Genomic DNA, 13,815 nt, shown 5'->3' with positions numbered 1-13,815 from the left:
TGCTGTAACCCCTTGTTGTCCATTCAAACCTGCATGGCGGCAGGCAGGATAACCACTTGACACTTTTTATGGGCAGGAATTGAGTTCAGGCACATGTTGACTGAAGATTTAGTGTAATTCAGGAAAGTATGTGACTGGTACTTCATTGTATTTATTCAGCTGTCCACCTGCAGGTTAAGACTCTAGGATGTATTGTCAGAGTTTGATCTGTTTGACCATGTGTGTGTGTGTGTGTGTGTGTGTGCGTGTGTGTCTTTCTCTTTATGTGGCTGTGTGTGTGCTTGCACAAACACACGTTCCAGTAAAAATCTGACCTGGAGGGATATGCAACATCTGGTTGTACGAACTTCTCACCCTGCCCACCTGCTCACCAACGACTGGAGAACAAATGGGGTTGGGCGCAAAGGTACAGCAACTCCTTCCAGGTTTTCTTCGGCCATCTGCAGTTTGCAGATGCCTCGGAGGCTCATTAGCATGTTATGATTCGAATAAACCAAATTGTAACTCGGGATGCAAGGCCCTGGAAGCTTAAAATGTAACTGTAACTCGTCTAGTTGGAGCAGAGCGAGGATGCTGATCTCATGCGTCTGCTTCCTCTCGTCTCTCTTGGTCTCTGCAGTTAGCCATTCATATGGATACGGCCTACTTGATGCCAGTGCAATTGTAGCACTGGCAGAAACATGGACCAGTGTGAGGCCACAGCGGAAATGTGTGATCACCATGGTCAGTGAGCCAAGGTTAGTTCATTACACGCGCACGCAAAAACACACTTACAACTCACTCCATTTAGCTCGTCTTCACACATTACTGCTATCGCTTAAAACAAATCTAGTTCAATCTCATTGAAAGAAACATTTGTTTGAATTAATTTGAATGCAACCCACACAGCCGGATCCTAAATTACATTTCAGAATAATGTTCTGTTCAGTCGAAGGCGCCTCCGCTGCCTCACTTGAGTGACGAGCTGACGTGATTGTAATGCAGTTGCATTTAACACTCGCACTTACATCGGCTAACAACCCTTACCTTTACCCACAAACCAGAATCTGTTTTTGTCAAAACCAAAATCTTTACTCACTTTAGTCCCAGATGGTTTGTTTCATGATTATCTGCTCAGCATGTAGAACTGGTTTTCTCCATTTTGTGTTCGCAAAGAGAAGAACAACAGTCTGTTTTACTGATAGAGCAGCGCGTCAGTCACTGGATCAGATTGACTGTATTTTAGGAGCACGCTCTACTGCAACAGCGCTGATTATTACAGGTTGAATATTTAATTTGCACATTCAAACTGAATTTTGGATTGAACACTTAACAGAATGTTTTCTTTGGTGCTGGAGGAAGCTTTCTAAACTTTGGAATAGTAACCAGGCTATCTCCTGACCGTCTTAATCTGTCTTTCTGAGTCCAACTTTTTGAAAGTGCAATACTAAATCACTGGAATAGCCATTAAACAAGAAAAGAGCCTCGCTGGCATAAAAGCAGGTTTTACAGGAGTGTCCTGGCTGAGATAGCAGCAGCATATAGAGCACAGAGCTAGATAACCATTTAACACACATGTAAGATCAAACAGAAAAGACATGAAAGGGATGAATGTGATCAGAAAGAATTGCTCATTCAAATAATAGGAATCAATATACCATTACAAGAAATAGCAGAATAAAAACACAGCTGTTGTCTACATTTGTTTTGCCGTAGACTCGGCGTGGGATTAAGCTGCATGATAACGCAACCTGGATGTCTGAGCGATAAGAGACGTTGACATTGCTGCAGTGACACGTTATGTCTGCAGCTCGGCTCAGGGCCCCGTTAAAGTGCTCCGTCGGCTTGACAGGGAGCACTTAAAAGAGAAATATTAATTTGTCAATTCATGCGTTGCTTTCGCTGTTAAGACTGTAAATTTCTCTTTCTTGCCATTTTATTCCTCCTTTTCCTGGAGTCACAGTGTAAACACAACCTGACATCTCCTCTTCATTATGCACGCACTGTCACTTCCCTCGCTGGGTTAGAGGTTTCTCTCTCTTTCACTGCAGCTATGAGGTGCTCAGAGCAGATGGTCTGAGCGTCTGGGAGCATCAGTCAAGGCATGTTATTCAATTTACATTTTAGGTGTTTAGCCGACTCACTTATCCAGACTGACTAGAAACGAGTCAGCAGGTTTGTGTTCAGTGTCTTTCTCAATTATATACAGTGATTATATCTTACAGTCTCATTACAGATTGATCAAAAAGATGGAAATACGGCAGTACTGCACCATTATGACCATAATCACAACTCCTTCTGCCACTCGTGTAACAGTTAGATGATGAATAGATAACTTTGGAGTTTTCAGTTAAGTGTTTTTCTGGTTATATAAAGATTTCTTTATAGATTTCAAAGTAGCAGGAGTTTGCAGATCATTGATTTCATTTGTATTCGTCGGCCTAACCTTGAGTTTTCATTTGGAAAAATGGATTGGGCCTCAAAGCATGAAGTCTCTGCAGGGAAGCTCCTCTAAATGTGTCTAAATGTGTCTAACCAAATAAGTGAGCACACAGGCATTGTTTCAATAGGTATCCGAGAGATGTGTTGTCTGTTGTTTCAACATAAAATGTGACGGACAAACGTGTGTGTGTGTGTGTGTGTGTGTGTGTGTGTGTGTGTGTGTGTGTGTGTGTGTGTGTGTGTGTGTGTGTGTGTGTGTGTGTGTGTGTGTGTGTGTGTGTGTGTGTGTGTGTGTGTGTGCGCTTTGTTCTAAAAGAGGATTTAGCTAATTTGGTGCAAATGACTCCCAGGATTGCAACATTTAGTATTACTGCAAACTGGAGTATTAAGAGAGTTGGAAGCTCTGACAAATGTTTTCATGAAGTGATTTATGATCTAGAAACACTCCAAACCTGCCAAATGGATGTCAACTCCTCAGGTTTGGCTGCCTCCCAGAATATATTTTGGGTTGTTCTGAAAAGCTTCATAATCACGTCTCTCCAGAATTGTTGCTGTAAACAGATTGAATTAAAAAATCGTTTAAGAAAATATTTCCAATATGTGTTTTATTCGTAGATAATAATCCATTGGACCAGATCTGCTGTAAGCTGCTAAATGCCAGAAGAAAAAACTAATTCCAGCAGATGACAGCTGTGCAATGTTGGGTTTTTTTGGGGGGGTGTTTTGTTTTGATGACAGTGTTTCCAATCATCACGAGGTGATTTTCACCTGCAGCTGCGACTGAAATGTTGATGACCAATGGAGCCACACTTGTCTCCCTTCTTTCTTGATCTTTTGCGCTACAACAGCGCCACAGATGCTCCTCTCAGACCTTAAACCACAGTGTGCCGCAGTGGTCAAATGTCAGCAGCCATCTGTATACATTTCCTTCTCATGTTTTAATTCGTTTTGACTGCATTGCTGCCAATTTTGCATCGCAATAATAATGTGGACATTGACTGTATGGCGTTGTTGGCATCTACTGTAGAAAAGTGCTGTAAATGAACCTTTAGGACTTTTAACATGTGAGGCTGCTCCAAAGGTCAAAGGCGTTTATGTAATCCATCATGAAAAATGTATCAGACGGAGCCTGGAGGGGCTGTGACAGTTTAGTGATCAGAACTCGTAGTCGTCCTCCTCTGAATTGTGGGAGTAAAAAGCGGTTGGTGCTTTACTTCCACAGAGGACACCGGTGCTACACCGACGCTAATCCTGTTCAAGGCCACTAAGTCTCAGACTTTCACACTGGCCCCGAGCAAAGTGTCACACTCGCGCAGCTATCTGGAGTGTAGATTACTCCCAGCTCAGAACTAGCTAGCAATGATTTTAGCAGCACGCACAACCCACAACTAACGTATACCGCTGTCTTCGCGTGTCTTTCTCATACGGCCCATCTCATGTCTGACAGGAACATTGGCAGCCATTTGTCCATCAACATGAGCGTGGACGCTTGCATAGGGACAGACAGTCACGTGACGTCGTTGGAGCACGTTCAGGCCCGGCTCACTCTGTCCTACAACCGCAGGGGGAACCTGGCGATCCACCTCATTAGTCCTGCCGGCACACGCTCCACTCTGCTCCACCCCAGGTACAAACACACACGTACGCATTCACACAGACACAACGGTGCATGTTGGTAAACACAAACTGTTGACACTGCCTGCTCTTGGTTTTCCTGCAGGCCTCATGACTACTCATCCGAGGGTTTTAACAACTGGGCTTTCATGACCACCCACTCCTGGGATGAAATCCCCACCGGGGCGTGGATGCTGGAGATCGAGAACGTGGCTGGTGCCAGTGACTACGGTAACACATCTTTGTCGCGAAAGATTCAAGAAATTAACATTTCGGTGGATTTGCCTCCATGTTTGTGTGTTCATAACTAGAATTTAGTCCCGTCTCCGTTTATCTTTCTTTTGGCCGTATTTGAAATTGGAATGATGCAAAATAATGATTATTATCATTATTGATTAAAGCTGCTACCCTTGCTGGAGTCTGAGCAGAAGGAGTTTCTGGTGAACCTGCGTGCCGTCATTAGTTTCGTCGGATTTCACGGGGAATCGTATTCGGACCAGATGACAAGAATAACCATGTAGAAAAAAACAATATTCTCACTGATGGTCTCTTCTGCTCATTTATGTCATATAAACACGTCGGTATTAAATTGAGGCCCTTTCATAGCCAGTTAAAATGTCCTTGTGGTGACCATACATTACTTTTGTAATTGAGTTTTTTTCAGTCACAAGAGGACATGTTCATTAAACTGTTTTTGCCGTTTTGTCTGAAAGCAGTATAAAACTTAAAGATACTCAATTTAAAATGACATTGAACGAACAAAAGCAGTAAATCCTCACATTTAAGAAGCTGGAACCAGAAGAAAAATATAAATTGTTAATTGATTTTTAGTCAATTGACAAATAATTTTGTTCATTTAAGTAATACTCTAGAAGATGTTCATGGAAATAAATGTCTGTTTAGTCCTTCTATCTGTCTGTCGCCAAATGCGGTAACACATTGTGAGCCTATGGCCCACTGATGAAAGCCCTGCTATTGCAGTATTACACACAGGGCTGCGGTCGATTGACCCATTAGGAAGGTTCCCAACTGGGTGAAATGACCGGTACGTGTCTAAGTGGCAGCTCTGAGAGAGCTGGTCGAATTTTGTAAATGCTGAGAAATGTGCTTCAATGCTTCCTCTTAGACCACATAGAATGACTTTACATGAACATTAATCTGTTGAGTTTAGCTCAAGGGTTAAGGATTCAGTGCCAGAAGATAAGAGATCAAGTGGCTTCTGCATCCAGAGTGCCTTTGGTTCTCTTTATAGGAGCTGTGAAGCCGACTCTGAAAAGATCTGCAGTAACCAGTTTTCTTATAGCACGGAGCATGATGAGGCAGGGGAGTGAATATTTCACCCTTTCTGTTTGTGCTTGCATCCTCCAACAACCGTCTGTGTCTACATCATCAACCCACAACACATTATTCAGAAGCCAAGAAAACCCCCAAAAAAACAGATCTCGATTTTTCTTTTAAACTAAAAAAGATGTACAAACGCCTCACACCTCCCTCCTCGGCAAGACGAGATTTACTAAAGTGGAACCTCTCACAAGTCCCCACACTTAAATGGTTCTTCAGAGATGTGCTCTTTATAACACTCCTATTAGGCACAGAGTGAAATCATGCTGTCTTTAAATGGTAGCTCATTTATGCAGAAAATCCAAGAGTCTGCAATGAGGAGAGGATACATTTACTAAATCCACCCGAGGGAGTGTCGGAGCCTTTCTGTTTTTGACAGGCCTACTTTGTCTCATGGTTCATTTCTGTTCTTCATCTCCTCTATCTCTCCGCTCAGGCACTTTGACCCAGTTCATCCTGGTTATGTATGGCACCGGCTCAGCATCTTCAAGCTCCTCTGACGAAGCTCAGCCTGACGATGGCAACTGCAAGACCTTGGACCTGAGGCAGATATGCATCGGTAAGACTAGCACCTCTCGTCCACAGTTTGTTCCTCACAGGAAGTCACCGTCACATCAGCTGATGTGGGGTAGTGTGTATCACATGTTGAGATGTGACATCTGAAGTGGCCCGTGAGGTGAACGGGATGAAATATTATCCCGCGTGTGCTCGGTCTGCATTGCATGTCTCTATTTCACCTGTGGGCAGACACTTATCTTATTCAAACTCTTCCTGTAAACAAATGAAGATCTAACTTCTGATTAATCTCTATAAACACATTATTCATTCACATGTAGAATCTGTGGGCGTCGGGACAAGATGTTGTTTTTGTTTGTAACATGAGAAGTGTTGACCAATCACCATCAAGCAGGCTTTGGTTGAATGCAGGTAAACGGTCCTTGTGGAGAGCAAAAGAGGCGGAACGCGTTGGCCCAAATCCAATCTGGGAACCCACCTGCTATCGTCTGACGATAATTATTATTGGTTTAAAATGAGCCTGTAATCTGGCTGCATGTGAAGCAATCTGGTCCGATCTCAAATCAAACTCCAGTGTTGCATGTTGCTAATCGGACTGTCAGCAATGAGCAGCATGCAGAAAAGGAAGTCTTGGTCCACTGACTACACCGCAACCCCAGAATAAAGCCTTTTGCCCCCAGAGGCTTATCCATCGTCAGACCGATAGCCGGTGGGTTCAGAGATTGACTTCTGATGAGATGAAATTAAATTTTACTGCAGGTCCTTTTTTAATAAATGAAATGGTGCCCATATGGTCGTCTCCTACCTAATCTAAATACTGCTATTGGCAAGGTCTACAGATGCTACTGTGTATGCCCACCTGCATGTTTGAGCAGTGACAGTCTGACCCCTACAGGCTGTCAGAGGTACCTACATACTAACAGTGAACAGAGTTTAATTATCATGCATTCGATTATCACATCATATGTTATGACTGTCATGTATCATGTAGTAAACAATGCTTTCTGAGTTCGGGATGACAACTACAGTTTACAAGTGTATTACATTTTCCTCCTCCTGTTGGCTTCCAGCTCTATTACCCCCTGCACCCAGTCTGTTAATTGCCATTACAGGCAATGGTCTGCATCTGGACCGCCTGCATATGGAAATGCCTCTGTTGACTTTAACGTGCTGCTCTCAGCATATCAATTTGCAAATCTTCTTTAGTCATAAGTTTCCTTAGTAAGCAAAATAGCTCGAACAATTGCCCTGAAACTTTGTCTCACATTTACCGAGACAACCCATGGATGGATGGATGGATGAATATAGAAATGTCAGACGTGCTCCACCATGTTAACTGTGCCCCCTGAGCCTCGACTGTCTGGGCAGAAATCCTGCTTCTCTGTTTTTTGGTTGTCTGACTCATATGAGGCGGTACAAGGTGCGTGCAGCTTTTTATTTCAGTTTTGTTTCTCTGTGTTACAGAGTGCGACGCCGGCTACTACCTCTTTCAGCAGGGCTGTGTGAAAGAATGTCCACCAGGCTTCTCAGTGGGCTCCCAGCTCCTCAACTACACAGTGGGAAACTTTATACCACCGACCTCCATCCCAGCCTGCCTGGCCTGCCCACCGCCCTGCCTGACCTGCAGCAGCCTCAGCCCCCGGGCCTGCCTGTCCTGCCCCCCTCACAGCTCCCTGGACCCCATCTCCGGCACCTGCCTGCACCTCAACCAGTACATGCGTGAGTCCCCTGACAGCTTCATGGCGGGCCAGGGGAACACGGGGCTCCAGTTCCAGCTCAGCTCCGAGCTGCCTATCACAGTCGCCGTGCTCAGCTGCATGGCCATCATCGCCACCTTTGCTGGCACCTTCCTGGTGCTGCAGCTGCGCTCCGGCGCTCTCATCAAGCTGCCCTCTCTGGAGGCTGGCGGCGGCCTCGGGGGCAGTTTCAGCCTCGGGGGAAATAGGATGGTCTCGTACCGCGGCATCCCGACAGTGTGGGGGGACGATGGGGTAAATACAGACTCTGATAATGAAGAGTTTGACGTCCAAAATGAGAGGACTGCCTTTATCAAAACACAAAGTGCTCTTTAATGCCTCCCCCACATCCCCCCCTCTCTCCTGCTTTTAAAGTCTTCTCTCCCTCATTTGTCTGATGATTCGGAGCTGTGGTAACAACCCTCATGCGGTCTTTTTCTGGTTTTATCTGTCGTCCCTTCTTCCCCGTCTCTTACTGGGTTCTCCTCTGAGGATCTGCTGTGGGAGACCTGAAGCCGCTGTCTCTGAGCTCGGGATGGTCTGAGCTTTGCTCTCTTCATACTTGGGCGCTTCTCTCTATTAAACTGGCTCTCTCCCTCCTCTTGCCCTCGATAACCAACAGTGTCCGTCTGTGCTGTGTCCATTTTCCCCTCCAGTTCCTTTTTGTTCCAGTAAACAATTAATTATTATTTGCTTCTTTCCTTTTGTTTCTCTCTTCCCATCAGTTTCCGTGCATTAGCCAGACAAGATTGTAGTATGTGAGGAGTAGAGATGTGTGTATGCGTCTGAATGTGTGCGTGTAAATTTGTACTGCCCTTTGTGGAGAGGCTAAAGCTGGTCCTGTCACATTTAGTACTTAAAAGTGACAACAAAACATTGTATTACGTGGCATGAAATCGGATTTGGAAGCATTGATTCGCCCTGAAGTGTCGTTTAGTGACATCAACGTCCAAAATCTGTTCCTAAAAGCACCGCTTATCTGTAGCGATGCACAGTGCATTTAAAACGGCCACAAATCAAAAGTATAATAGTTGTTAAGGAAATGTCCAGATTGTCCAATAGTTTACGATCACGTGTCACATGTCAGATAAACAACACAGACTGTCTGAGAGCCTCTCTGCTTGTTTCTGTTCATGATGAGATAAACAAAAATCCATCTTCCACACAGACTTCTTTTTTATCTGTGTAGTTGTTCTCGGTCTGGGGGGGGGGGGGGGGTGCGGGGGGCTCTTATTGTACACAAGTCTGGAAGCGTCTCTCTCAGCTCTGGCAGAACAAACTGTGAGTCGCACAACAACTAACAAAGCTTCTTCCAGACTTTTGGGATTCAAGATGGACTCAATTTATCTCTGTTTGGAAACTTTAAATGCTCCTGCGCTCATCTTCTCCCCAACCGTCACATGGAAGGGTATCAAAAAAGTACGAAAATTGAAAAGAAGAAACTAAAAAACAACATATATATACACACACAGGCTACTCACTCAAACCTTCCAGGGGCATTTCATTTCTGTTTGATGTGCTCGCATCCCGGGGCTGAGAGAGAAGCAGCCGACGTGCTGATGGGACACGGAACAATACGTGACTGTTGACCACAAGAGCTTCTGAAGAGCAGCTGGCAGGCGTTGAGTTACCTGTGATTGATTCCTTGACACAGCAGACGCAGTTAACGAATACATCAAGGCTTTCCCTTTTGTCAGAGCACATTAGCGCTACAAACGTACATCAGACGCACCTCATATCATAACTGAAACGGTGTTCACGTGTCGGTGGGTGTGTGAGAGTTGGTTTGCGGCTCATGAAAGATGTCTCTCTGCCCTCTGAAGTGACTGTTTCCTTTCCTCCTTTGCGTCATAGTCTCTGCTCTCCTCTCCAATCTTGAATGTTGTTTAGAAATCCTACGTGGAGACCACTTCTCATCGGTGTCTCTGCTCTTACCCGACAGTCTTCATCTAATCTGAATGTCAGGTTATCTCTCCAGCCAGTTCATTATATTCTGAATGATACTGCAGCACCTCTTTATTCTGAGAGGTTTTAATCATACCTTTAGGGAAGATTGTTTTAAACTGATTCTTTTTCTGGCTGCTTATCATCTAAAATTTGCATCTCATGATTTAACGCAGTGTCGCCATTTTGAATCCATTGATCTCTTTTTCTACTATGTTGAAATTGTCATATTTTTTTTTTTTTCATTTCCAGTACAAAAACAGTGGAACTGTCTGAGAGAGGTTGTCCTTTTGATGACATGCATACAAAGCTGCCGCTGCTCATCGTTTTCTTTCAAATCTATCTCTCGTATCATTCAGCAAGGCTTCATACGCCGCTCGAGGAGCTCTGTTACGTGATTATAGAGGTCAGATAGGACTACGCTTGCTGGGACAGATTTAGGAGGATAGGAATGTTCGACATTTATGTTTTAGAAGAGAGACAAGCTATTGTGATTCAGAAACTGTAAACCTGCTGTGTAAACACCATCTCTCAAAATGTATGGCCTTTAAGTTCAGCCCCACCGGGGCTTCAAATAGACTGGGTAGAAGGATGTCCAAAGAGCTTGTGGGCCAGCGTTTAACAGCTAAATCAACGTGAAATTGTTACGGGCGTCTTTACCCCGGGCGGTCCATCAGGACCTTTTTGTTCATAAGTTCATGTCGCTGACAATCAAATCGCTTCCTTGTTTTGAGGGCAGGAAGGTGCACAAGCACACAAAACCTATCAATTTTAATTCAACCACTTTTGTTGCGAAAGCTTTCTCTGAGCGTATTATTCATGAATATTCACAGCTGAATGTGATTTGAATTGCAAAAGCTTGTTCAGACAAAGACGAGAATAAAGGGTTTCCAAACCAATGCCATCCAACATCCTGTTCAAAAAGATGGAGAAGATTGGTATGTATGCTCTCAAACACTGCACTGAGCCAGGAAGCTTAATTCATCTCAGATGGCTCGTGCAGGTGTAGCACATTGGCTTATCGCCACAGTTTCAGCCAGGAAGCACTAAACGGGATTAGAAACCAACCCGAGAACGCGTATTTCGCCTCAAAAAGAACAAAGGTGTGGCTGCAGGATAATGAGCGTGTGCTGCATCGCTTTGTGTACATTAGTGCCGACTGCCATTTAGGCTTCCATTAAGTTTGCGCGGTTGCTAATTTAGAAATGTAATAACTACAGCCTCAGACTTGAGCCACGCAATCCTATTGACTTCCCAGCTTGGTGTGAAGTGTGTAAACAACAGATGGGGCTAATGCGGCGCCAAAATTGCTTCCATAAACTATTTAGTTGAACTCTGGATGCTAAAAGTTTGCTTCTCTAGAAGAACTGTAGTGTTGGACTTTGACCAATGCAATTAGTATTGATGCACAGTCTTATCAACGTTGTCCATGCTGCAGCTCCCCTTTCAAAAGATTTATATTGCTTCCAGAAAGAATAGAGTTTCTCCTGAAGTGCAGCATTCTGGGGGTGTTCAGACAAGTTTCTGTGGCCCCTCGAGTGCGCGCACAAAATGATTAATGCATCTTAGCTTGATCTGCTATTTGCTACAGCGTGAAAACTGAGAGAACTTTAAACTGATGAACCCGGAGCTTTGAGCATTCAAGTGTTTCTACTTTTAAGAAAACCCTGAATGCGAGCAGCATTAAGGAGCTTGTGCTTCCAGAGCACGGGGAGCTGCTGAACACCATTAGCAGCCAGCTCACTCCTTTCACTGCAAGAATGTGATGGAAACTACACACTAAAAGAAGAGAGAACAGGCTCTCTAATTGTGCCAGTGAGCAGCTCATCATCATAAGGCTGCCACTTCACCGGCACTAAAGTGTGAAGCCTTTTAATGTGGAAAGTAACAGAAATGTTACAAAATATATCTTCTCCTCGCAAATAGTCTCCTGTGGCCGTAAAGACTCGCTCGTACAGCCGATTTATTTCACGTGGAGCTCGACGTTGCTTCAGTCCTGCCTTTAGGATGTATAGTCGGACGTGGTCAGTATGAAGACGGATGGATTTAATAGGAGCAATATCTTTGGCATAACCAAAGACAATCATTTTAATGCTGTCTGTTTAGTGTTACGACGTGTTGCCACAGTCCATTGACCCCGTTCACTCACGGTCAAAGTGCTTTGTTGACATCATTCTGTCAGCTCAGCTTTTTTTTTTTTTTTTGTGTGTGACACCCTGTATGTTCAACAGCTGTGAAGGGAGGAGGTAGAATGTATCCCATCTCCACTAACTTAAGGGCTCAATCAGATCTGCGTGTGTGCACATGCTTGTTTAAGTATAAATGAAATACTTGGTGGTGGGGGGGTGGTGGTGGGGGGGGGGGGGGGGGGGGTTATTTAGTGGAGCAGCCTCGGACGACTCTGTTGACCTCCTCCTGCCTCTTCGTGAGGTTCCTGGCTGCACACAGTACCTTACAGGTGTGTGACCTATGAATAATGTACAAGAATGACTATCTTACATGGGACATAACTCTAAAATAAGCCCTATTTTTGTACTATATGAATGGTGCAGTGTAATTTTCTTGTAATTTAAAGATACTCTTGTTTTTCTCCTTTTATTTAATTGATGTCAATTATAGATTCTACTAAAAAAAATAAAGATCTATGCAAATTTGAATGTGTTTTTATGAACTGAAATGCTCCAAAAAGTGAATATGACTTGTGTCTGCTGGTGAAGAACTAAGATCACTCAAGAACCAGAACAACGATGTATAAGAACTCTGTTACAAAAGTAAATGGGCTCATTCTGCACATTATTGGCCCCTGCGACTGATTCATTACCAGATATTACATGATTATCATATTATTAGATGATGTACTGATGCATCACTGTGTAAACTGTAATCTCCTGTTAGCTTAACAGCTTTTTCTAAGCTAACAAAAACACTACGATTCTTAGTTTTAGGTGATTATACACTGATTAAAACAAAGTTATGATTAATATAATTCCATTGCTGCCAATTCATCTCCCTAAATGTTACACGCTGTTCCTTTCAACAGTTCCCGTAAAACAACTTGTGTCTTATGGTGGAAACATGACTCTAGAGATCCAACGTCTGTCTGGCGGTCGGCTCAACGCTTTGGTCCAAACTGAAATATCTTGACAACTATTTGATGGATTGGCATTAAATATCTTTACATTTATGGTCTCCAGATAATGTCTTTACTAATCCTCTGTGGCGTAAAGTAGGTAAATTACACAAGTACTATACTTGTGTATATATACTTAAGTATAATCTTAAGGCTATTGTACTTCATGGGAGTATTCAGATTTGATGCTTCCTTATACTTCTGCTCCACTACATTGACACCCATAGTTAATACATCAGGTGTATGCAGGTGAATCTTTCACGTGGAAGAGTTGCACACATTTTGTTTGCAGCTTTTCTTTGGTTTCAGCTCAGCAGCTCATCGTCATCGTTGATTCTATGGTTGTCTCTGCATTTGCAGAAAATAGAAACACTGAAGTTCAGTATAGCATCCCTTAAAAGTGTATTCAAATACAGCAGTCTAAATGTAGGCTACTAGCTTCCCACCGCGGGAACTTCAGTTCTGTAAAATGTTTTTCTTCAACATTTAGTAAACTGTGACGGTGACAATAGACCTTGTCCAGTACAGTTGCTACACAGTTGTCTCTAACTGCATGTTAGACTCTTTGTAGATGCTGCATCTAAGCATTAAAGCAGACGTTTCCTTTGCGGTCTGTAAGATCAGACTGAGCTGCTCTGCATTGTTCAGTGTTTCTCTGTCCCGTCTTCATCCCATTTTGTATCATGAATGCATTTGATGTGTGGCTGGTGTAATCATACCAATGAGGTTACAGCAGAGAGGCTGCATTCAACACCAACCAAGTCATAAATACCTTTCAGGCTTTCAGGTCACCTGCTGTGGACATTTATAACATCAAACTATTAAAAGCACTTTGATTATAATAAATACAAATATTCAATTGTGGAAGAAGTACTCTGATCATTTAAAAGTAAGTACTTGTAAAAGTCATGCATTTGAAATGTAACTCATTCACAGCAAGATGTACTTAAAGTGTTAACAGTATATCTCCTGTGAGTTGTAATGTATCACTAAGTACTGTTGCACAGATAGTTTTACTGTTGTACTTGGTTGAGGCTATCCAGTTTAATGTGCATCTAATCAGGAAAGTAACTACAGCTGAAAAATAAAAGTACTGATGTAAAAAGTACAATA

General features: G+C 43.3%; 1 protein-coding gene across 2 annotated transcripts in view; it reads left to right on the top strand.

Annotated features, from left to right (window-relative positions):
- The window catches only part of furina (furin (paired basic amino acid cleaving enzyme) a), a 75,509-nt gene extending 66,688 nt beyond the window's left edge, over positions 1-8,821 (top strand). For both annotated transcript variants that reach the window (XM_079283387.1, XM_079283388.1), the window contains exons 11-16: positions 303-406; positions 620-737; positions 3,869-4,048; positions 4,142-4,266; positions 5,813-5,935; positions 7,357-8,821. In XM_079283387.1, coding sequence (XP_079139513.1) covers positions 303-406; positions 620-737; positions 3,869-4,048; positions 4,142-4,266; positions 5,813-5,935; positions 7,357-7,964 — 1,258 coding nt within the window. In that variant the 3' untranslated portion in view covers positions 7,965-8,821. The remainder of the gene's footprint in view (positions 1-302; positions 407-619; positions 738-3,868; positions 4,049-4,141; positions 4,267-5,812; positions 5,936-7,356) is intronic.
- The last annotated feature ends 4,994 nt before the right edge of the window (positions 8,822-13,815 follow it).

Source organism: Melanostigma gelatinosum, assembly GCF_949748355.1.
Source record: "Melanostigma gelatinosum genome assembly, chromosome: 2".
In the NCBI taxonomy this organism is placed as follows: domain Eukaryota; kingdom Metazoa; phylum Chordata; class Actinopteri; order Perciformes; family Zoarcidae; genus Melanostigma; species Melanostigma gelatinosum.
This window is presented reverse-complemented; position numbering and strand designations above follow the sequence as displayed.